The 23,111-nt window shown below is 42.7% G+C and overlaps 1 protein-coding gene across 9 annotated transcripts in view; it reads right to left on the bottom strand.

The window, feature by feature from the left end:
- RAF1 (Raf-1 proto-oncogene, serine/threonine kinase) overlaps positions 1-23,111 on the bottom strand; it is a 91,229-nt gene that overhangs the window by 1,165 nt on the left and 66,953 nt on the right. For 4 of the 9 annotated variants that reach the window (XM_074404763.1, XM_010337753.3, XM_039478947.2 and 1 more), the window contains 12 exons: positions 21,799-21,897; positions 19,730-19,883; positions 19,074-19,133; positions 15,676-15,703; positions 15,440-15,567; positions 14,976-15,093; positions 6,850-6,934; positions 5,971-6,147; positions 2,714-2,760; positions 801-919; positions 330-461; positions 57-191 (listed from right to left, as the gene is read on the bottom strand). In XM_074404763.1, coding sequence (XP_074260864.1) covers positions 57-191; positions 330-461; positions 801-919; positions 2,714-2,760; positions 5,971-6,147; positions 6,850-6,934; positions 14,976-15,093; positions 15,440-15,567; positions 15,676-15,703; positions 19,074-19,133; positions 19,730-19,883; positions 21,799-21,897 — 1,282 coding nt within the window. The remainder of the gene's footprint in view (positions 1-56; positions 192-329; positions 462-800; positions 920-2,713; positions 2,761-5,970; positions 6,148-6,849; positions 6,935-14,975; positions 15,094-15,439; positions 15,568-15,675; positions 15,704-19,073; positions 19,134-19,729; positions 19,884-21,798; positions 21,898-23,111) is intronic. The other 5 variants (XM_003927043.4, XM_039478949.2, XM_010337756.3 and 2 more) reach the window with 3 other exon arrangements.

Here is a 23,111-nt window from a genome sequence, read left to right as displayed (position 1 = left end):
CCATCTTTAAGAACCAACCCATGCTTTAATCCCATTCTAGCAGCCCTGAGCCTTACCTGGGGAAAAAGAGGCCTCTCTTCCTTTACTTTCTTGACACAGTCAGCTACCAGCCTCTTCATTGCTTTGGGGCAGTTCTTATATAGCTTACTAAGATCTGGGGAGGCATACCCTCGGCCCACCATGAAGATGATCTAAGGGAAAAACAGCTGAGTGAACGAGGGGTGGATGAACAAGAGAAAGTAACAAGTCCTAACCCTCTAGCTGTTTAGGCTGGCAGGAGGCCCAGGAGCTCCCACGAGTCAGGTCCTTTAGCACCAGTACAGACTCACCTGATCTCGGTTGTTAATGTGAGAGTAAGGAAGCTCCCCTGTCATCAGCTCATATAATACGATGCCATAGGAGTAGACATCTGACTGGAAGCTGAATGGGTTGTTATCCTGCATTCGGATCACCTCTGGAGCCTACAGGGAAAAAGTATATTTATCACCATATGACAGGCCCCACAGACATCTATGGGCCAGGCTTCCCTTTCATTAGTTATGAATGAGTCCATTCTTCAGTCCCCACATAGCATTTCCCCAAAGGTCTCCAACTCAGGCACTGGTTAAAATGGCTCAGGAATCCTTGTCTTTAAAGGACCAAGACCCAGCATTTCTATCCCAGCTTATTAAGTCCTCTCCACACTAAGCTTCACAGTGGTTTTGATCAACAGCTTCCTCAAGAAAATCTACAAAAACAAAGCTTCTGGGTATTCCTTTTGCCCCACACCAAAAACTGCTAGTGGGAGCCCAGATTCTCACCATCCACAGAACAGAGCCAGTAGGTTGTTCAACCTGCTGAGAACCACTCCAGCGTGACTTTACTGTTGCCAAACCAAAATCTCCAATTTTCACTGTTAGGCCTTCATGGAGAAATATATCTCAATGCTTGTTAAGGACTCTGGTTTCGAAAGAATGGTCAAATTAATTTTGAAAACCATCCCAAAGTTCTTTATAACATGGTATATCTCTCCACCTTCTCTCTGTTGCAGCCTCTCTGCACTGAATTTCCTAAGGTATATGAAGTTCTTAAAAGTGCTTCTGAAATGTCCCTTCTTCCAGGGGGCAGGCAGGGATTATTCAATGTGCCAGGTTATTTGGCCCCAGCCAAAAAACAAGTCAGTTTTTTTCCCTGCTTCTTTTCTCCATTTCCACATCTAGGTGCTGGGTCCCTGGCTTTGTGACCTTTCCACATAATACGTGTGGGTGAAACTCTAACATGAGGAGCGGAGGCCACACTCCAGTACTCCCCAGAGGGCCAACTATGGCCTGCTGACAGCTTACAGTGGTTTCTGCCTCTGTTCCGCCCTCAAGTCACCATCTGAACCTTGAGTGGTTCACAGAATAGCAAATCCCTTATTGAAGTGTTCAATGTTGTCCTAAGAAATTCCTCATCAGAATTAGTACCACTTGGGTGACTTCAAAATGAAAACCAAAATCAGCTTGCTTCTGGGTAAAGAAGTCATACAGTTTAAGTCTAACTTGTGTGAGAGAAAGAAAAATTGAAGAAAATAAAAAAATTTTAAAAACACTTATGAAGCAACTTATGAGCTGCTGGTGCCCAGGAACTCACACCTCCTTAAATCTGGTGTCTGCTTTCATAGTATCATGTTTGGCTGCTAAAAACCCCACCACTGAAAGGTGTTCCATGCCTCACACAGGTACCTAAAATAGGGCATGTCCTATAATCCAGCTCAACACAATTACCATGCCTCTCACTGCTCAAGAAGCCAAGTGTGGGCTGTAATGCCATCCTTCTAGCACAAGGAAAGGCTGGTGAAGGGTGGCACATTCCAAATTAAATTTCACGCCTTACAGCATTAAAAATACCTTTCTGCATTTACTCTTCTATAAAAACAAGACTTAGAAAGGGAAAAGGATTGTTTCCAACAGTGACCTCTGAGGAACCCACTTACGTACCTTTGAGAAAGACCATTTAATTTATTTATTTGAGACAGAGCCTTGCTCTGTTCCCTAAGCTAGAGTGCAACTGCACGATCTCAGTTCACTGCAACCTCTACCTCCCAGGTTCACGTGATTCTCCTGCCTCAACCTCCTGAGTAGCTGGGATTACAGGCATGTGCCACCACACCCAGCTAATTTTTAAATATAGAGACCGGTTTTGCCACGTTGGCCAGGCTGGTCTCAAACTCCTAGCCTCAAGTGATCCACCTGCCTTGGCCTCCCAAAGTGTTGGGATTATAGGCATTAGCCACCACGCCTGGTCAAGAAAGACCATTTTAAATAGTGATTTTTAGAAACCTTTCAACCTGTGGCTTATAGCTTACTTGCTATCCACCTAACAAGCAGATACACATACATACACTGTCCACAAACTAGAAATAAAGACAAAAGCACAATCCCACTCAGGTTAAATTTAGTAATAGTGTGATAAATTATGCTTATTTTCAAGCTTACAAAAATCTCTCCAAATCACTTTTGCTGAGATAGAAAGGAACCCAAACTAAACATCTCATCAGTCCTGGTGAGGCATATGCTGCTGAGGAGCAAGCCAGGCCTACTAATTTTCTGACTTTTGTGTCTTCTTGTCCTCTGCCTCTTTCCTTAAAATGATATCCCCTGGCACCAAGAGTCACTTGTGATAAAAAGGCTCTATTCTGCTTCCCTAAATTTAGAACTGAGCAGTCAAATGGAACTCAACAACCAAAGGATACTGTTGGATTTCATGTCTCTGTGGATGATGTTCTTTGCATGCAAATAGCTGTGAAGGGAAAAGAAATTATTAAAAATAAGTTTGAGGGGCATGGGTAGAAAGCAGTTTTAAACTACAGCTAATAAGTAAATCCACTGAAGGCCCAGCTCCCAGGAGTGTTACACACAGGGATGGACCCTGTGCTGTTCAGCCTGGTTCATATCAGTGCTTACTTGAAGGTGAGGCCACAGCACAAACATGCTTACACCTTTTTTTTTTTTTTTTGAGACTGGAATGCAGTGGTAGTCATAGCTCACTGCAGCCTTAACTTCCTAGGCTCAAGTGATCCTCCCACTGCAGCCTCCCAAGTAGCTGGAACCACAGGCATGTGCCACCATACCGCCGCCCCCCCTGCTTTTTTTTGTAGATACCAGGTCTTGCAGTGTTGCCCCAAGCTGGTCTTGAAATCCTGGGCTCAAGTGATCCTCTCATATTGGCCTCCCAAAATGCCTGGATTACAGGCATGGGCCACTGTGCCCAGCCATTGCTGACACTTCTTCAAGCATCAATTTTACTCGAAAATAATTCTGATAACCCAATGTCCATAACTGATGAATGAATAATGTGGCAGATCCATACAATGGAATGTTACTCAGACACAGAAAGGAATGAAATAGTGACACATGCTACAACTTGGATTAACCTTGAAAATATTACGCTGAGCCGGGCGCGGTGGCTCAAGCCTGTAATCCCAGCACTTTGGGAGGCCGAGGCGGGTGGATCACGAGGTCGAGAGATCGAGACCAACCTGGTCAACATGGTGAAACCCCGTCTCTACTAAAAATACAAAAAATTAGCTGGGCATGGTGGCACGTGCCTGTAATCCCAGCTACTTAGGAGGCTGAGGCAGGAGAATTGCCTGAACCCAGGAGGCGGAGGTTGCGGTGAGCCGAGATCGCGCCATTGCACTCCAGCCTGGATAACAAGAGTGAAACTCCGTCTCAAAAAAAAAAAAAAAAAAAGAAAATATTACGCTGGGTGAAAGAGCCAGGCATACAGTACCACATCTTCTATATTATATACATTCAAGCATCACTGAATGGCAGGTATACCTTCTGAGAAATGTGTTGTTAGCCAACTTTTCATGCAAATATCATCAAGAGTATTTATACAAACCAAGATGGTGCAGTCTACTGCATACCCTGGCTAAGTGGTAGCCTGTCGCACTTAGGCTACAGACCTGTATGGCCCTCAGTGTACTGAATACTGGAGGCAGTTGTAACATAGTATCTGTGTCTCTAAACATAGCCAAACAGAAAAGGCACAGTAAAAATACAGTATTATAATCTTGTGGGACCACCTTTCTATGTGTGGTCTGTCATTGACCAAAACATCATTATATGGTACTTGACTATATAATATCTCACATGATTCCATTTATATTAAACTGCAAAGTAGGCACAATTCACAGAAACAAAGTAGACTGTAAGTGGGTGGGAGGTATTGGGTGAATGCTAATGGGTATTATCATTTGGATATTTGTCCACTCCAAATCTCATGTTGAAATGTGATCCCCAGTGTTGGAGGTGGGACCTAAGTGTCAGGTGTTTGGGTCATGGGGGCAGATTCCTCATGAATGGCTTGGTGCCCCCCTGCAGTGATGAGTGAGTTCACGTGCTATTAGTTCACATGAAATCTGGTTAGAGTCTGGGACCTCCCTCCATGCTTTCTTGCTCCTTTCTCTTACCACATCATATGTGGCTCCCCTTGCCTTTTGCCATGAGTAAAAGCTTCCTGAGGGCCTCACCAGAAGCAGATGCTGGTGTCATGCTTTTTGTACACTCTGCAGAACCATGAGCCAAATACACCTCTTTTTATAAATTGTCCAGCCACAGGTCTTCCTTTAGAAAAACCCAAACAGACTTATACACCATACATATGTTTCTTTCTGGGATGAAGATGTTCTAAAATTAGATGGTGGTGATGGCTACACAACTCAATACTAGAAAACCACTGAGGTGTACATTTCAAAATATACAGAATGTAACTTCCATACGATTTTAAAGACAATATGAGAATTGTGTAGCACTTGCAAGCACAGCTATAGCTCAGTAGTTCCCAGATGTCTAGAGGTATGAGGAATTCCTCCTCCTCTACCATAAGGGACACTTCAGAGCAGGCGTCCCCAAACTGTGGCCCCCTGAGGCCATTTATCCGGCCCCCCGCCACACTTCAGGAAGGGGCACCTCTTTGATTGGTGGTCAGTGAGAGGAGCACAGTATGTGGCGGCCCTCCAACGATCTGAGGGACAGTGAACTGGCCCCCTGTGTAAAAAGTTTGGGGACACCTGCTTCAGAGGGAAAGCTGGAGAAGCACTACCCTGGGTTAGCTGGGAAAGGCGGGAGGATCACTTGAGGCCAGTTTGAGACCAGCCTGGGCAACATAGTGAGACTCTACAAAATACACAAAAACTAGGTGGGCATGGTAGTGTGTGCCTGCAGTCCCAGCAACCTAGGAGACTGAGGCAAGAGGATCACAGGAGTTCAAGAATACAGTGAGAGCTATGATTGCACCACTGCACTCCAGCATAGGCAACAAAGTGAGACCCTAAGGAAAAAAGTTTTTAATTAAATTATCCTGAAAAATGACATCTGCTTAAATCCTCATGTGGCACAGCCACATCTCAGACAGCTGAGCAGAAGGTACATACCCCCACTATGTTCTCAGATTTTTGGATAAAGTGAGGGTAGCAGGAAGAGCCTGAGTCTGAGTGCCAAGGGGGAAGCTTTGCTTGGGTAAGGAATCTGAACTTTTTTTTTTTTTTGAGACAGAGTCTCGCTCTGCAGCCCAGGCTGAAGTGCAGTAGCATGATCTCAGCTCACTGCAATCTCTGCCTCCTGGATTCAAGCGATTCTCCTGCCTCAGCCTCCTTAGTAGCTAGGATTACAGGCACGTGCCACCACACCTGGTTGATTTTTGTATTTTTAGTAGAGAAAGGATTTTGCCATGTTGGCAAGGCTGGTCTTGAACTCTTGGCCCCAAGTGATCCACTGGCCTTGGCCACCCAAACTGCTGGGATTACAGGCATGAGCCATTCCACCCAGTTAGAACCTGAACAACACATTCCTAATAACTGACCCCTCCAGCCCAGGCCAGAGACTTGTACAAAGATAATCACAGAATCACTTAATGGACTAGAAGGCTTTTCCTGATCTTGGTTCCAATTTACAGACAAATTTGATGCCTGGGTTCCAGAGAGGCATCAGGCCATCTACTCACTCCATTCCCTGAGCCGTCTGCCGGGCAATGTCAATTAGCTGGAACATCTGAAACTTGGTCTCCTGGACATGCAGGTGTTTGTAAAGGCTGCTGCCCTCGCACCACTGGGTCACAATTGCCAGGTTGTCCTTTGTCATGTACCCCATGAAAAGCAGAATGTTCACATGCCGTGTTTTGCTGAGGAGAGAAGAGAGGAAAGTGCTCAGGGAGGTCTACTGTGCTTTCCCGTGGGTTCTGTGCTCTTGACACTACTCCCAGTCCCAACCTGGAGGGGGCTAGAAAAACAAACACATGGCACAGCTGATAACCTGGGTGGCATTCTGAGCAAACAGAGGAGCCCAACATTAGTTCACTAGGCCATCAGTTCAGTGCTGGCCTTGCTTACAGAGAAGACATTCTGTTTCGTCACTGTAAACTCAGGACCCTCCTTGTGGAGGTTACAAGGACTCCTCTGTAGAAGTCTCCATTATATGACATATTCCTAGAAGTCTAAATAGTAACTGAAAGATTTGAAAACTTACTATTCTGAAGTCTAAAATAAGGCAACTCAGCTATAAAGAAGATTCTGGGAAATAAAGATAAATATAGGGCCTATTTCTCCTGCCCACCTCGAACCAAAACCCAGAGATAGAACCTGGGCTATTGAGTTTACTGTGCCCAGAGGAGGGTATTCTCCTGAAAAGGGGCTCTTCGAACGGCCTGACAACCACATAAACTAAAGGAAACATCCCTTTACTCTCAAAGGAGGTGCATCCAACCACAGGAACTCCACTGTGAGTCCTGCCTGCCTGCCAGTCCCAGCCCACGGCACAGCCCACTGACTCTGCAGTCTCTGTACTCCCCACTCCAGAGGGACTGGACTGCCAGCTTTCTACTCACCGCAAAACAGCCACCTCATTCCTGAAGGCCTGGAACTGCTCTGGGGTTGGGTCGACAACCTTTAGGATCTTTACTGCAACATCTCCTGCAAAGTTAGTTGGCAGTCAGTGCAATCAGTTGAATGATCTTACTCTTTCAAATAACCTAGTTTTCAGGAAGATACAGTGACTCACTTATCCAAAGAATCATATACCTACACAGATACAGCAAATCTCAAAATTTCTTTTTTTTTTTAAGACAGGGTCTCACTCTGTTGTCTAGGCTAGAGTGCAGTGGCACACTGCAGCCTCGACCCCCTGGGCTTAAGCAATCCTCCCACCTTGGCCTCCTAAAGTGCCGAGATTATAGGTCCAATTTCTACATTAATTCAAATAACTGAAAAAATTTACATGGGTAAATGCCGTACAGTTACTCCTTCAATAGCTTGGTTAAACTATTCATACCAACCCTGGCAAGCTACAGAGGTGAGATCATATGTGACACGTCAAAACCTTGTCCTGTGGGGATGAAATCAGTACACGGCTATGAATGGCCTGGCAAATACAGAATGACTGCGGCTGGATGCTGGTGTAAGGAAGCAGACCATTTAGCAACTATTGAGGCTGACCTCTGAATCCACATTTCAGTGAGAACTAATATGGTCCCTAGTAAAAATTCAGAGAAATACACTGAAATTAAGCTTCTCTGCCTTCAATACCATTAAAAAAATAATCCTAATACTACTGAATCCTGGCATCGTGTATACTTCTCTGTCTTAATCCTCACATGTGCCCTATGACGTAAATAATTTTATCTTTACTTCACAGATAACAAGCAGAGAAGTTTAGTCACTTGACCAAGGTCAGACTGCAAAAACAAACAAACAAACAAACAAACAAACAAACAAAGAGTGCCGGAGCCAGGGCTGGAACCCCACGTCTGACTCCAATTGATATTCTACCTACAGTACTGACAACTCATTGTCAAGCACTGTGAGTAAAACCAGCCTCTGGATACAACGTTAGACACATCCAGGGATCAGTTCCACTTTAGAGTGCTACAAATTTAAAAGCCACTTTCAAAAGTGTTTCTGGAGCCTCTGTTGAAACATTCGTCCTTTCTTCCTTTTTTTTTGAGATGGAGTCTCGCTCTGTCGCCCAGGCTAGACTGCAGTGGCACGATCTCAGCTCAATGCAACCTCCACAAGCAATTCTCCTGCTTCAGTCTCTTGGGATTATAGGCATGTTCCACTATGCCCAGATAATTTTTGTATTTTTTGGTGGAGATGGGGTTTCACCATGTTGCTCAGGCTGGTCTCAAACTCCTGACCTCAAGTTCTCTGCCCACCTCGGCCTCCCAGAGTGCTGAGCGCACCCAGCCCTCCTCATTTCATTTTTGGGAAGAAAACTGGTAGAGAGATGGTTCTCACAATAAGTCTCAAAATGTCTCTCTATGGTCTCTGGTTTATCATCTGAAGTTTCAATGATGGGTCTCTGTGTTTTAACAGCAGCCTCCAAAGTGGCTCTCATCCAGTTAACCTTCACATGTGACAAAGGCTGGCCAAACCTCCTAAAGGTCTCATACAACCTCAGATCCCATTTAACCCAAATGATCCTCAGTCTTTACAGGACCCTAACAACACTCTCTACCTCTACCTCTCACTCAAACTGAAGCCATAAGATCTCCTTGAGTTCTCGAAACAGGCCAGGTGAGTGGTCCACTTTGCACTTGATGTTGCTGCTTCCCTAGGTATCTGTACCACCCTCACCACCCTCACCCTCTGTGCAAATGCCACTGTCTTGGCAGACTCCTTTCTGACCAATCTACTATTTGGAACTGGGACTGCCACTCCACATCTCCTTTCCTCCATTTTTCTCCTTAACAATTACAGTACACTATATATTCTACTTTTCTTGTTTACTGCCCCCACTAGAATATAAACTCCTTAAGATTTTTTTTTTTTTTTTTTTTTTTTTTGGAGACAGGGTCTTGTTCTGTTGCCCAGGCTGGAGTGCAGTGGTGTGATCATGGCTCACTGCAGCCTCAATCTCCCTGGCTCAAGTGATCCTCCTGCCTCAGCTGGCACAACACACACACAGTACCACATTCAGCTAATTTATAGAGACAGGGTCTCACTATGTTGTTCTCCTGGGCACAACAGACACACAGTACCACATTCAGCTAATTTACAGAGACAGGGTCTCACTATGTTGTTCAGGCTGGTCTCAAACTCCTGGCCAACAGGGTCTCACCACATTGGCCAGGCTAGTCTCAACTCCTAGCCTCAAATGATCTGCCTGCCTTGGCCTCCCAAAGTGCTGGGATTATAGGAGTGAGCCACCATGCCCGGCCAAAGAGATAGAATTTTTCTATTTTGTTCACTACTTCATTTCCTAGTCCCCAGAAGAATGCCTGGTGTTCAAAGAATGATCAGGAAACACTGGATGAAGAAACGAATGGATTCTAACATAAAACTGTCAGGCAAATTATGAACTGACAAGCTATTTGAGACTCTGGAGTAAGAAGAGAGGACTGGGCCGGGCGCGGTGGCTCAAGCCTGTAATCTCAGCACTTTAGGAGGCCGAGGTGGGTGGATCACGAGGTCAAGAGATCTAGACCATCCTGGTCAACATGGTGAAACCCTGTCTCTACTAAAAATACAAAAAATTAGCTGGGCAGGTGGCGCGTGCCTGTAATCCCAGCTACTCAGGAGGCTGAGGCAGGAGAATTGCCTGAACCCAGGAGGCGGAGGTTGCAGTGAGCTGAGATCGCGCCATTGCACTCCAGCCTGGGTAACCAGAGCGAAACTCCGTCTCAAAAAAAAAAAAGAGAGAGGACCTGGCCTCTGACGGGAAATACTGGGGACTTAGTTGTCTGTATAAGTCAAGAAACAGTTTATGGCAGGGGAATTCAGAACCCAATGTCCAGCATGACATCCCCAGGCCTTGCTACATCCCAGGTCTATGGAATTAGGGCTGGACCCAAAACAAAGGCAGCTCGTCAGCCTGGCCCCGGCAGTTCTTGGGCATTTCCAAGTCCACTTTTCCAGCACTCCATGCAGTAGGTGTCCAATGCTGCTTCCCATTCTTTCTCTCCTTTCAAACCCATTTCTCAGATGAGTACAAAACTGTACATTAATACTTCATTTTTTTCCTTCGGCAATTATCCATATACTCTTGTAGCTAGCAATCCTTCAGCATACTTATGAATCCTTCATACTTACAAACCTTGGCAAGTAATATAAATCACCAAATGGCTAGGTAACTTTTTATGTAGGGTAGTTTATGAAGTCATTATTATACATCAAGCCAGAATTTCTTATTTTCCCTTAATAGCAAAGTCAGAGGCAAATATAATTTGAAATGTTTTTACCTTTTAAACACAAAGTCATTTTTCTGCTTTAACCATTTGGGATTGTCTAAACTTACTATATACATCTCTGCTTTCTGAAACAGAACAGAATGAGCACCATTCCTTCTGATTTTGTTGACATGTCACTGTTACAAACCGCAGTCACTGCCCTCAGCTGAGATGAGGCTCTCCAGATGTAGGTTATACCAAGCTGTTTGTCCTACTAAGTAGCCAAAAACTGTTCCTGTCACGTTTGTGAATCTGTTCAAGGGGTTTTCTGCTTTATCCTTTCAGTGATTATTCCTGCTGCCATCATTTGATAGCCTCTGATGCTGGCTTTATCCATTTAATGTGTTTGTAATTAGCAAAGGCTGGTGAATCTCATGCCAAATTTGTTTATTTATTTATTTATTTATTTTTTGAGACGGAGTTTCGCTCTTGTTACCCAGGCTGGAGTGCAATAGCGCGATCTCGGCTCACCGCAACCTCCGCCTCCTGGGTTCAGGCAATTCTCCTGCCTCAGCCTGCTGAGTAGCTGGGATTACAGGCACGTGCCACCATGCCCAGCTATTTTTTTTGTACTTTTAGTAGAGACGGGGTTTCACCATGTTTAACAGGATAGTCTCGATCTTTTGACCTCGTGATCCACCTGCCTCAGCCTCCCAAAGTGCTGGAATTACAGGCTTGAGCCACCGCGCCCAGCCAAATTTGATTATTTTTATTTTTTTGAGACAGAGTCTCGCTCTGTCGCCCAGACTACAGTGCAGTGGGGGTGATCTTGGCTTACTGCAGCCTCCACCTCCTAGGTTCAAGTGATTCTCCTGCCTCAGCCTCCCAAATGCTGGGATTACAGACACCCACGACCACGCCCAGCTAATTTTTGTATTTTTAGTAGAAATGGAGTTTCACCATGTTGGCGAGGCTGCTCTTGAACTCCTGACCTCAAGTGATCTGCCTGCCTCAGCCTTCCAAAGTGCTAGGATTACAGCTGCACCCAGTCTTGGTGCCAAATTTAATGCTCAAAAGGAGGTTGTGAGCTTTGGGCCTGAAAGACTCTGCTTTAAATAAATAAATATGTGAGTTTTAGTTCATGCATCTGAGGCCTCTGAGTTGCTTTGAAACCCCTTCTGCTTTATTTCCACAGTGGGTGGGCTGAGTTAAAAAAAATCTTCAATCAAAATCATGAAAACAATTGTAATTATTTTTTTGACATGGAGTTTCGCTCTTGTTGCCCAATGGCGCAATCTCAGCTCACTGCAACCTCTGCCTCCTGGGTTCAAGCAATTCTTCTGCCTCAGCCTCCTGAGGAGCTGGGATTACAACCAAGCACCACCACCATGCCCAACTAATTTTTTTTTTTTTTTAAAGTAGAGACAGGGTTTCTCCATGTTGGTCAGGCTGGTCTCCAACTCCCAGCCTCAGGTGATCCGCCTGCCTGGGCTGGGATTACAGGCACTTAAAAATTACAGTTGTAATTTTTAACACACTTAACAGGACATTACATTGTATACAGGAACCAGAACGGAGTGGGGGGAGGTTGCGCGGGGACGGCGGACGGCCGTATTGCACAAAACAATCTAGAAATTAGTTCTCCTTGACCACTCATCTTTCTTCTTCATTCATAGACCAGGGCTTGCTTTCTGAAACAATGGCATAAAAGTCCACTGCTCCTCACTCCTCTGACTTTTGAGACTCTTTTTTGAGTTAAAAAAAAAAAAAAAAAAAAAAGAAAGAAAAAAAAAAAACTAGAATCTTAAACATTAGACAAGTTATCTACATTCTAATAGTAGTCTTTATGGAATAACACTGTAACAACCTTATCACAGTTTGAAAGCTCATACTATTTAGAGAAGACAAAGCTCATAAGCAGTACCCTGCACTAATGCCTTGAAAAATTATGAATCCCCACATAAAAGTGCTCAACCAGAGGAAAATTTAACTTGGGTACAACTTAAACTTCATCTATTGGCTTTTAGCTGGGGCTTTTAAAATGTGGTATAAAAATGATCAAATGCTAATGGAAGCAATAGATGGAATATCCATTGCTCTGCCTCCTACAATTATTAGCAGCCTTGTTATCTCAGATACAAGTACTCTATTCCCACAAAATGCTTGTGTTCTTTCCTAAGGAATCCTGGAGATATTTATGCCATCTAAATATTCTGCAACTGGCTGGGCATGGCGGCTTAACTCTGTAATCCCAGTACTCTGGGAGGCCAAGGCAGGCAGATTGCTTGAGCTAATGAGTTCGAGACTAGCTGAGCAACAAGGAAAAACCCCATCACTGCAAAAAATAAAAAATTAGCTGGGCGTGGTGGCACGTGCCTGTATTCCCAGCTACTTGGGAGGCAGAGGCAGGAGGATGTATAGCTTAAGCCCAGAAGGCAGAGACTGAAGTAAGCCAAGATTGTACCACTATACTCCAGTCTGAGCAATAAAGCCAGATCTTGTCTCTAAATACATATAAATAAACATTCTAGGCCGGGCGCGGTAGCTCAAGCCTGTAATCTCAGCACTTTGGGAGGCCGAGGCGGGTGGACCACGAGGTCAAGAGACCGAGACCATCCTGGTCAACATGGTGAAATCCCGTCTTTACTAAAAATACAAAAAATTAGCTGGGCATGGTGGTGTGTGCCTGTAATCCCAGCTACTCAGGAGGCTGAGGCAGAAGAATTGCCTGAACCCAGGAGGCGGAGGTTGCAGTGAGCCAAGATCGCGCCCAGCCTGGGTAACATGAGTGAAACTCTGTCTCAAAAATAAATAAATAAATAAATTTTCTACACCAGTGTCATTTCTCTGGGACCCAGGAGACAGCCCAATAGTACAGATTAGATGCAATTTTTTTTTTTTTTTTGAGACACTGTTACCCAGGCTGGAGTATAGTAGTATATATTCGCTGTACTCAGCTCACTGCAACCTTGTCTCCTGAGCTCAAGCAGTCTTTCTGCCTCAGCCTGCCGAGTAGCTGGGACTGTAGGCAAGTGCCCTCACATCCATCTAATTTTTGGTAGAGATGGGGTTTCATGATGTTGTTCAGGCTGTTCTCGAACTCCTAGGATCATGTGATCTGCCTGCTACAGCCTCCCAAAGTGCTGGGATTACAGGCCATGAGCCACCCCGCCCAACCAGATGCAGTTTTCAAAGGGAAAGGAATCATTCTACATGTACGTTACAAATGTTCAGTCAGGTGCCAATCCTCTTAAAGAACCAGAAATTGGTCAGATGGTTAATTACAAATGGTAAAAACACCTGCATTAATGAGCCCATGGTAAGGCCAGGCATAGTGGCTCATGCCTGTAATCCCAGCATTTTGGAAGACCCAAGAGGACTGCTTGAGTCCAGGAGCTGGAGACCAGCCTGGGCAATACAGTAAGACCTTGTTGCTACAAAAAACCAAAAAAAATTAGCTGGGCATTCACTTGTGGTGCCAGCTACTTGGGAGGCTTAGGAAGGAGAATTGTTTGAGCCCACGAGTTGGAGGCTGCAGTGCGCCGTGATTGTGCCATTGTACTCCAGCCTGGGCAATAGAGCAAGAACTTATTTAAAAAAAAACCACACAAAAACACCAGGTACCCAAAACTGGAAGCGTTTTATACCTCCCCTCCCCACCACCAGACAGAGTCACTCTGTCACCCAGGCTGGAGGACAGTGGTGGGAATCTCAGCTCACTGTAACTTCTGCTGCCCAGGTCAAGCAATTCTCCTGCCTCAGCCTCTTGAGTAGCTGGGATTACAGGCACCTGCCACCATGCCAGCTAATTTTTGTAGTTTTAGTAGAGATGGCTTTTCACCATCTTGGCCAGGGTGGTCTTGAACTCCTGACCTTGTGATCCACCCACCTCAGTCTCCCAAAGTGCTGGGAATACAGGTGTGAGCCACCACACCTGGCCATGTTTGATATTTTCAGTACCTTGAATTTTAATACTCTATTCATTTGATGCTTATAACTTCTTTCAATCTTTGTACATTTATCTCCGAAGATAATTACAGTGTCATCCAAAGGAGAAATACAGGCACCAAGGGACTTTGGGATTTTACTTTACTGTAATCTGAATTTAGAAGAAATCACTTTTTGGGAACATGCAGCATTTTCAAGAAAATACGTATTATTTGCTAAAGTCCTAAAGCAAGAGGCATTAAAAACCTACCAGAGAAATGCTAAGTATGTTGTCAAAATGTTGAGTGTTGCCAAAATACACAAGCTGGAACTACAGAAGTTAAATAGTACGTTTCTTCCAAGTGACAAAGTGTTTCCATTAAATTAAGAACACTAATATTCCACAGATTCAAGAATTAAGTCTATATGCCTTCCCTGTTTGATAGGGATACCCACAACTAATCCTAGGACAGGACAAAAAGAAGTTATTTCAGGAGATTTCCAGCTTTTTATGCCTAATTGCATGAGCATGGGCAAATCAGCCCCCATTTCAATATGTAAGGTCCTTTCCAGCTTGACGTTTCTAGCACCCATGTTCCTGCCATAACAGTAGACTCCTGCTCACTTAAGGAGCTTCCAAGCGTAAGTCATGTGCAGACTGTATTTAATCAGAAGCACTCCTGACATTTGAATATAGGGCTCAAGTCTTACTCACTAATTTCTAATTTTCCTGGGAGCTTTATAAGAACTTAGTTTAAAAACATTTAAGTTCAATCTTCAGGTATAACCAAGTATCTAAGGGAGAATACTGCTGTAAACCCAGGAGCACACAGAGTCTTCTCCTTCTCCTGGCCCTCTGGACTGAAACTTGACTTCACACCAAAGCCCTGCAGTAAGTAAAGGGAGGGCCCCAAGCTTACCATGCCATTTGCCCTTATAAACAGTTCCAAAAGAGCCTGACCCAATCCGAGTGGAGAGCATCACTTCACTGGCTTCTATTTCCCAGTAATAGCTTGAATCTCTCTGTCCACGAGGTCTCTGAAACAAGTACAGATCATTATTATACTCCACAGAATGGTGGTAATCTTTTGAAAATGAAGGCATCAAAGAAAGGATCAACTCATGTCATGTTTCCATATCTTTTAAAGATAAACATATTAACTATACTTCCAATTTTTGTCTTTTGAGAAATACCATTATAGTTATAGTACTGGCAAGCTGTCTGATCCAAGTGTGCCGAAAATGACAGTGACATTTATAATCTCCTTCATAAAATGTATTTTATTAGAATCCTCTCCCAAAGTAAGTTAAAAGTATTCTAGTTTCCAACAAGGTTTTTCTTATTGAACTCTAATTAGCAGAAGGTACTGTTGTCTATACTTACAATTTTGTTTTTCTCCTGGGTTCCAGATCCTGGTGCCCGCTCCCTTTGTGCTGGCAAGGGGGTTTTGGGCTGTGACCAGCCTGTTGGGCTCAGATTGTTGGGGCTACTGGACAGGGCTGAAGGTGAGGCTTAACAGACAAGACAAACAGAATCCACACAAGGATAAGCCAACAGAAGATACACCATATAAAGAAAAAAAGCCCATCACCAGTGGATAAATTACTATGGAAAAGTACCTGATTCGCTGTGACTTCGAATTGCATCCTGCAACAGAAAAGGAAAGCTGGTCAACTCCTACACACAGAAGATTTTCTCTAGGGGAGGGAAAAGAAAGGAGGAGGATGTGCAAGAACAAAATAGATTATAAAACCTCTAAAAACCATAAAAATCCTATACATACTCTAATCAACATTCCTTGATTAAATTCAGCAAATATCAGTGGCTAGTATCTCCAAGGCTGGTTTTTCATCAAATATTAGATGAATTGATATTATTATTATTATTATTATTTTTAAGATGGAGTCTTGTTCTGTGGCCCAGGCTGGAGTGCAGTGGCACGACATCAGCTCACTGCAACCTCCAACTCCCAGGTTCAAGCAATTCTCCTGCCTCAGTCTCCTGAGTAGCCGGGATTACAGGCGGGCACCACCACACCCAGCTAATTTTTATATTTTTTAGTAGAGATGGGGTTTTTGCCACATTGGCCAGGCTGGTCTCAAACTCCTAGCCTGAGGTGATCTACCTGCCTCGGTCTCTCAAAGTGCTGGCATTAGAGGCTGAGCCACTGTGCCCAGCTTGGTATTCATTTTTCATATATAATGAAAACTACATTCTTTTTCTGAAGAGAAAGCAACGTACACAACAAACATACTCTTTCAAAGAAAACTAGCAAAGTTATTCTCAGTTAAGGCCCTTCCAAAGATTGGTCATCTTGTTTCACTGAGGCTCAAAATTTTTTTTTTTTTTTTTTTGAGACGAAGTTTCGCTCTGGTTACCCAGGCTGGAGTGCAATGGCGCGATCTCGGCTCACCACAACCTCTGCCTCCTGGGTTCAGGCAATTCTCCTGCCTCAGCCTCCTGAGTAGCTGGGACTACAGGCACGTGCCACCATGTCCAGCTAATTTTTTGCACCTTTAGTAGAGATGGGGTTTCACCATGTTGACCAGGATGGTCTCGATCTCTTGACCTCGTGATCCACCCGCCTCGGCCTCCCAAAGTGCTGAGATTACAGGCTTGAGCCACTGCGCCCGGCGGCTCAAAACTTTTTTAAAAGGTGGGGTGGGGAGGTGGATTCTGGGGGAAGCTCACTTTTCCTCCACGAGGAGTTAGGGTAAATTGACTAGAAGTTGGATTTGAAAAAGGTAAGCACCATTACTACATACTTTATCCAAGGCTAAAATCATAGAAAGCTGGAAAGACCACAAATCCAAGTTCAAAACCTACATTTTACATGTAAGAAAATACATCTGCACAGGTTAAGACACCCGGCAGGGTCACAGAGCCAGTAGGTGACAGAAATGGAACCAAAAACCATCAAACATGGATCTCAGCCCTAGCTCTTTTACCACAAAACACTGCCTTATGGGTAAATTTGGAAATTGGTTACATTCTTCTCATGGGAGAAAGTAAAGGCTATCTTTAGAATTTATTAGTAACTGGAAAACAGTAATCACAGAGGCCTCCATAAGACCTAAACCCCAATCTAAAATTCATCACTTGGAGTAGAATAGTGTAATAGAATAATATAAAACCACCTGACCCCCCCATATCCTCAGAAAGGACATTTTGGGGAGGGAAGTCCTACTCTTTTCTTTGTGTAACCACAGTACAGACAAGATACCTGTTCCACACAACTATTACTAGAATGCTCCTATTCAATTCTATCATTACAAGATAAAAACAATCAAACGAACCTGTTCCCCTGCTCCCAAAACATAATTCAGAATTTAACGAAAAAGCCTAATTCTGATTCTGGAAAGAAGAATTAAGATTCACCCCCTAACCCCCGGCCTAGGATTGGATTGAGCATGTTTGGGAGATGAAGGTGGGAAGCCCAGGAATCTGTGTGTTTTTAAGTACAGCAAGATAAATGCCAAGTGGGCAAAATAGTGGCAAAAAATAATGTGGATTTCAATAGAAATCAGCAGCTGTAGCCTTCATTACTCAACTAGTCTGTCCTTTGTTTTTAAAGCAAAGCACAATTTATTTCTATTAACCATAACTATATTCCTATGTAGTAGGATTTTTTCCTTAATGTCATAGTAATTTTCTTCCCTATATCCATTAAATTTCGCATATTTTATTCCATGCTAATTTCTATGGTTGGATCAATTTATCCCAGAAAGAATTTTTCTATTGTTCCTGGAATCTAAATACTCAAGAGAACTATGAATAATTTGAGAACTACAAATAATTTAAATAAATAAAGCAACAATGTCTACTTTAAAAATGCTGACTCATGTGATTAAATAACAGGAATCAAAATCTACTCTGCTTCTAAAGTACAAAAAGGATTAGGAACAACAGTTGTGCTAATTCTTTTATAATAAAAAATCCAAAATTTTGACTTGACACAATCATAGCTCATTACAACCTCAAACTCCTGGGTTCAAGCAACCCTTCTGCCCCAGCTTCCTGAGTAGCTAGGACTGCAGGTGCACACCACCAAGCTCAGCTAATTTTTATTTTTATTTTTGTAGAGGTGGGGTTTCACTATATATAGCCCAGGCTGGTCTCAACTCCTCATCGCAAGTGATCTTCCCACCTAGCCAATTCTCACCTTTATTGTTCCCTCTTAGTATTACAGTGTTTACACAGGAACAAACCATTTAACAGAAGTAGCAGTAACTGGTATATTATTATATTATCAGGACTAATCATAATGGTAAAACTGAAATAAAATTTACAGCTTATACATGACCTCCTCACAACAGTGGCAGGAAAGTATTCTGAAAGTGATTTGAGGTTTCGGTGAGATAAATTGTGCCTGAGGCAGCAGGTGTCTATTTGATGCAGAAAGAGCATAGTTATCTCTGATAAGCTTTTAATAAAGAATTTTCCAGGGTTTATCAACCAAACTGACACATTGGGCTACTAATATATAAACAGAATATCAATGCTGTGAGCACCAACTAAGCAAGTCTAACATTAGTCCTTGGTTGGAACTGATTTTTTAAAAAAATATTTTTAATGCCCTTGGCCTCAAAATCTAACTTGAGATTTTTTGTTTATTTTTAAGGTGGATTCTTACTATGCTGCCCCAGTTGGAGAGCAGTGGCTATTTACAGGCACAATCGTAGCTCCCTACAGCCTAGAACTTCTGAGCTCCAGTGATCCTTCTGCCTTAGCCTCTGGAGTGGCTGGGGCAACAGGCATATACCGCCATGCCTGGCCTAACTTAAGAAATTCATTTCACCTATCATCAATACCACATACAGCATTTTTTTTTTATTTCTATATACTCTATTGGAAAGAAGAAAAAGGGAAAGAAGGAAAGAGAGAGAGAGAGAACATGGAAACAAGTGACAATATAAATTTAACTTAGCAACTATTTCATTTTTGGTAGTTTACTGTCTGACAGTTTTAGCAATCCTGTTAATTACAAGAAAGCAAAGGCATGAAGAAAAATACCTACTCTTCCCCTCAAACAAAATCGTCTGGACCACGCCCTGGGAGAAGCATTCAGGTTGTTATTCTAGTCCAAAGCAATGAGAAATAAAGAAGAATAAAGAACAAAGGAAGTATTTAAGTGTATTCAGTTGTTATTAAAGATGAAGCAGAAAGCAAATTAAACCAATAGGACATAACCAAAAGCCAAGAAAAGAAAAAGCAGTTCAAAAACACTAGCTCTGGGCACTTTTACATCTCCCTAAATATCTGCTTATTAAAGTCCTAGGACTCCACCCTTTCATTTCTAAATAAAATCACAAAAGTCTTCCAGAGAACCTGTAGTTCTCCGTCACTGTTATTTTCTGTCCCACACCAAAATGAACTCCTTAAATATCTTAGGCACTCATTCATTAAAAGCCTATTCAAATATGATATAGGAAGAGTTCAAATGTTAACATTTTTTCAGGAAATTTTAGTTCTCCACTTGAACGATATACTAACCAGACTATTCAGCCAGTCTAAAGATATTATGGATATAAAAAAAAACTGTTAAAACTCCAGAGACCTGAGAAAGTGCTGCAACATTCCTTGATCAGGTTTGAAACCCAAAACTCTATGAAATAAATACCAACCTCACTACATTAATTGACTGACATTATCACTCCCAAGGGGCCCTATTACCTCAATCATCCTGCTGTCCACAGGCAGGGTGGTGCTGACCATATGGACATTAGGTGTAGACGTCGACCTCTGCCTCTGGGAGAGGGAACCTTCAGATGAGGGACTGGAGGTGTTAAAGGTGAAGGCGTGAGGTGTAGAATATCTGTGCTGAGAACTAGGCAAGGAGGAGAAAGAAAATTCCATGATTCGCATTTAGGCTTTCATACTGGTAAAGTCCTTCAACCAACCTACTTGATTAAGATGCTTAAGGGCAAACTCTACTTCGTACAACCTTTGACAAAATGTTTGATTCTTTCAAATACGTGGCATCTAAAAATTATCTTAAGTCTAGGTGCTTTTGCACACAAAATTTCGAACAGGATATAATATATGCATTGGAAATTCAATGAAATGAGAATGCACTGTAGGTTTTCCTATTTTAAATAAAGCACCACTCTGAATACTCCAAATTTTTACATCACCAGAAAAGAACAGATTAACATTTGCCAACCATACTACCACCTATTAAGCTAGTTGGAACTTGCCCAGTTTAATTTAGAGACTAAATTTGAGAACTTTAAGATTTTAAACAGATGGGTAGACGTGCTGAGCATGTCTGCCAAAAGGCCAGGATTTTACTGTTTGTCCTTTCCTACTACAACCAGCAAACAAAGTAACTTAATGGGAATTCTGTTATTAGATGGAAATACCTAAATATGAAATTAATCACTGGCCTCTTCCAGCCAACACCACCCACCCACCAACCAAACTAGGAACACACATTAAGAAGTATAACGTTTTCATTATTTGCTCTAAAGATTAGTTTGAGGTTTGTTCAGATTCAGGTAATACCCATGTAGGAATTAAAGGGATAAAAGGCCAGCTTTTCTAAGGGAAATTGTTCTATTGTCTTGAAAAATTGGCTTCCCACATAATTCTCTGTTTATGAGGCCTGGTTTCTTCTAATCTTCAGAGGTAAGTACAAACTTTTGGTCAGACTTGCTTTTCAAATTATCAAGAAAAATAAAAGCCACATACCAATATATATCCAGATATATACAAATTCCTTATTCTAAGATATGCTGCCTTTACCATTTCCATGGTAGTTTCACATTAAATGTTATCGGATTATGCATACATTAAAGTGAGAGTGAGAGAGAAAGAGAGAGATTGAGAGATTTTTTGGGGGGGCAGGCGGGCGCGGATGGAGTCTTGCTCTATCGCCCAGGCTGGAGTGCTGTGGCATAATCTCAGCTCACTGCCAACTGGGTTCAAGTCATTCTCCTGCTTCAGCTTCCCAAATAGCTGGGCCAACAGGTACGTATCACCATACCCACCAAGTTTTTTGTATTTTTAATAGAGATGGGGTTTCACCATGTTGGTCACGCTAGTCTGGAACTCCTGACCTCAAATGATCCACCCACCTCAGCCTCCCTAAGTGCTGAGATTACAGGTGTGAGTCACCACCCCTGGCCTAAAGTAAAATATTTTGGACGTAGATTTTACTTTAAGCTTCAAATTCATATGTAAAACTGAGCAATATGTGAACTCAACAAAACTAATTGTAAAGCTGGAAAACAGTAAAGAAAGACAAGTTACATGCAAACTCTGAGACATAGCAGAAACAATATGCTGAAAATCAAATTGTTTTCTAAGACACTAGTCTATATAAATACATGGTTTTAGCAAATGCAAGGCCATAATATGCATTTTACTGTTAAGGGTTTTATTTTTACTTGAATCTCTGTATTAAGTTTTGGGACCCTTTCCATCGAGGTTGAACTCAGTATACAATGAGGAAAGCAAAATCTCAAGCTCTTTAAAATGTAATGGTATATTAAGGAATATGCTATCACAGAAGAAGCTATAGCCAGTCACTTTCCAAAATGTAAGACCTGCAGGTCCACAAAGAGAAACTTCTACATTTTGTTGTACCACCAGTATCAAGTTCCAAAGAAACAGAAAGGGGTTTCCACATTGAGGGGAGGGAATGTGAACAAACTCTTGTTTTTTGTCTTTAAGCTTCTAACCCCTGCCCCCTGCCACCCACCAATAACTTTCTAAGAGAAAAGCTATAGGTAAAAAATTACCTAACAGGCATCCGGGTAACAGACTCTCGCATACGACGCATAGTCAAAGAAGGTAGTGCTGGGACTCCACTATCACCAATAGTGGAATTTGGAAACAATCTAAATGAAAGCAGGGAAAGACTGGTTTTTAGAGCTACAGTAATCTTACAGAGACAATCAGCATGCCTTGCTTTTGGAAACTCATAGCTATTCAAACTGAAGTTTCCCCAGTCACATTTTCCTCAACTGTTTTAAGTTACCTAGAGTAAAAGGAACAACATTCCAAATAACTGGGTTTGAAGGATTATTAAACGTGAATAATACTGACCTGCCAATAAACATACAGTCTCCAGTGTACATTTCTTTTTCTTTTTTTTTGAGATGGAGTCTTGCTCTGTTGCCCAGGCTGGAGCGCAATGGCGCATACTCGGCTCACTGCAACCTCCACCTCCCAGGTTCTCCTGCTTCAGCCTCCCAAGCACCTGGGGTTACAGATGCACACCACCACATCCAGCTAATATTTGTATTTTTAGTAGACATGGGGTTTCACTATGTTGGCCAAGCTGCTCTTGAACTCCTGACCTCAGCTGATCCACTCACCTCAGCCTCCCTAAGTGCTAGGATTACAGGCATGAGCCACCATGCCTGCCCCAGTGTGCATTTCTAGGAAATACTGGTCCTAACTAGCTGTATCAAAATAATGTTTTTCAAAAAAAAAATAATAATGTTTTTCAGACTACACAGCATTTTACAAACTATGTCACATAGTGCTTTTCCGGAAACATTTCATCTTGGAAATACATAGATAAAAAGAGTAAAATAGGAGGAATAAATCACAGAAAAGTGAGTAATTCGGCACCTTCTTTCCATGAGCTAGGCACTTGTGCTTAGTAAATTTCACAGGTTATGTCAGCAAGCCTCACAAAAACAACGCAATGAAGGTAATATCCCCTTTATTCAGACGCGTGAATGAAAACTCAGATGTGGCTATGGTTAATAACAACACTGAGATTTTGATATATGTTTGTTGTACTCAAAAGCTTGTGCTGCTGGGTGCGGTGGCTCAAGCCTGTAACCGCAACACTTTGGAAGGCCAAAGTGGTCAGATTGTTTGAGCTCAGGTGTTCGAGAACAGCCCAGATAACACAATGAAACCCCGTTTCTACAAAAAATACAAAAGTTAGCTAGGCATGGTGAAATACACCTGTAGTCTCAGCTACTAAGGAGACTGAGGTAAGAGGATTACTTGAACCCAAGAGGTCAAGGCTATAGTGAGCTATGATCATGCCACTGGAGTAAGACCCTGTTCTTTTTTTTTTTTAAAGGACAAAATT

The sequence above is a fragment of the Saimiri boliviensis genome, chromosome 8 (assembly GCF_048565385.1).
Source record: "Saimiri boliviensis isolate mSaiBol1 chromosome 8, mSaiBol1.pri, whole genome shotgun sequence".
Classification (NCBI taxonomy): domain Eukaryota; kingdom Metazoa; phylum Chordata; class Mammalia; order Primates; family Cebidae; genus Saimiri; species Saimiri boliviensis.
This window is presented reverse-complemented; position numbering and strand designations above follow the sequence as displayed.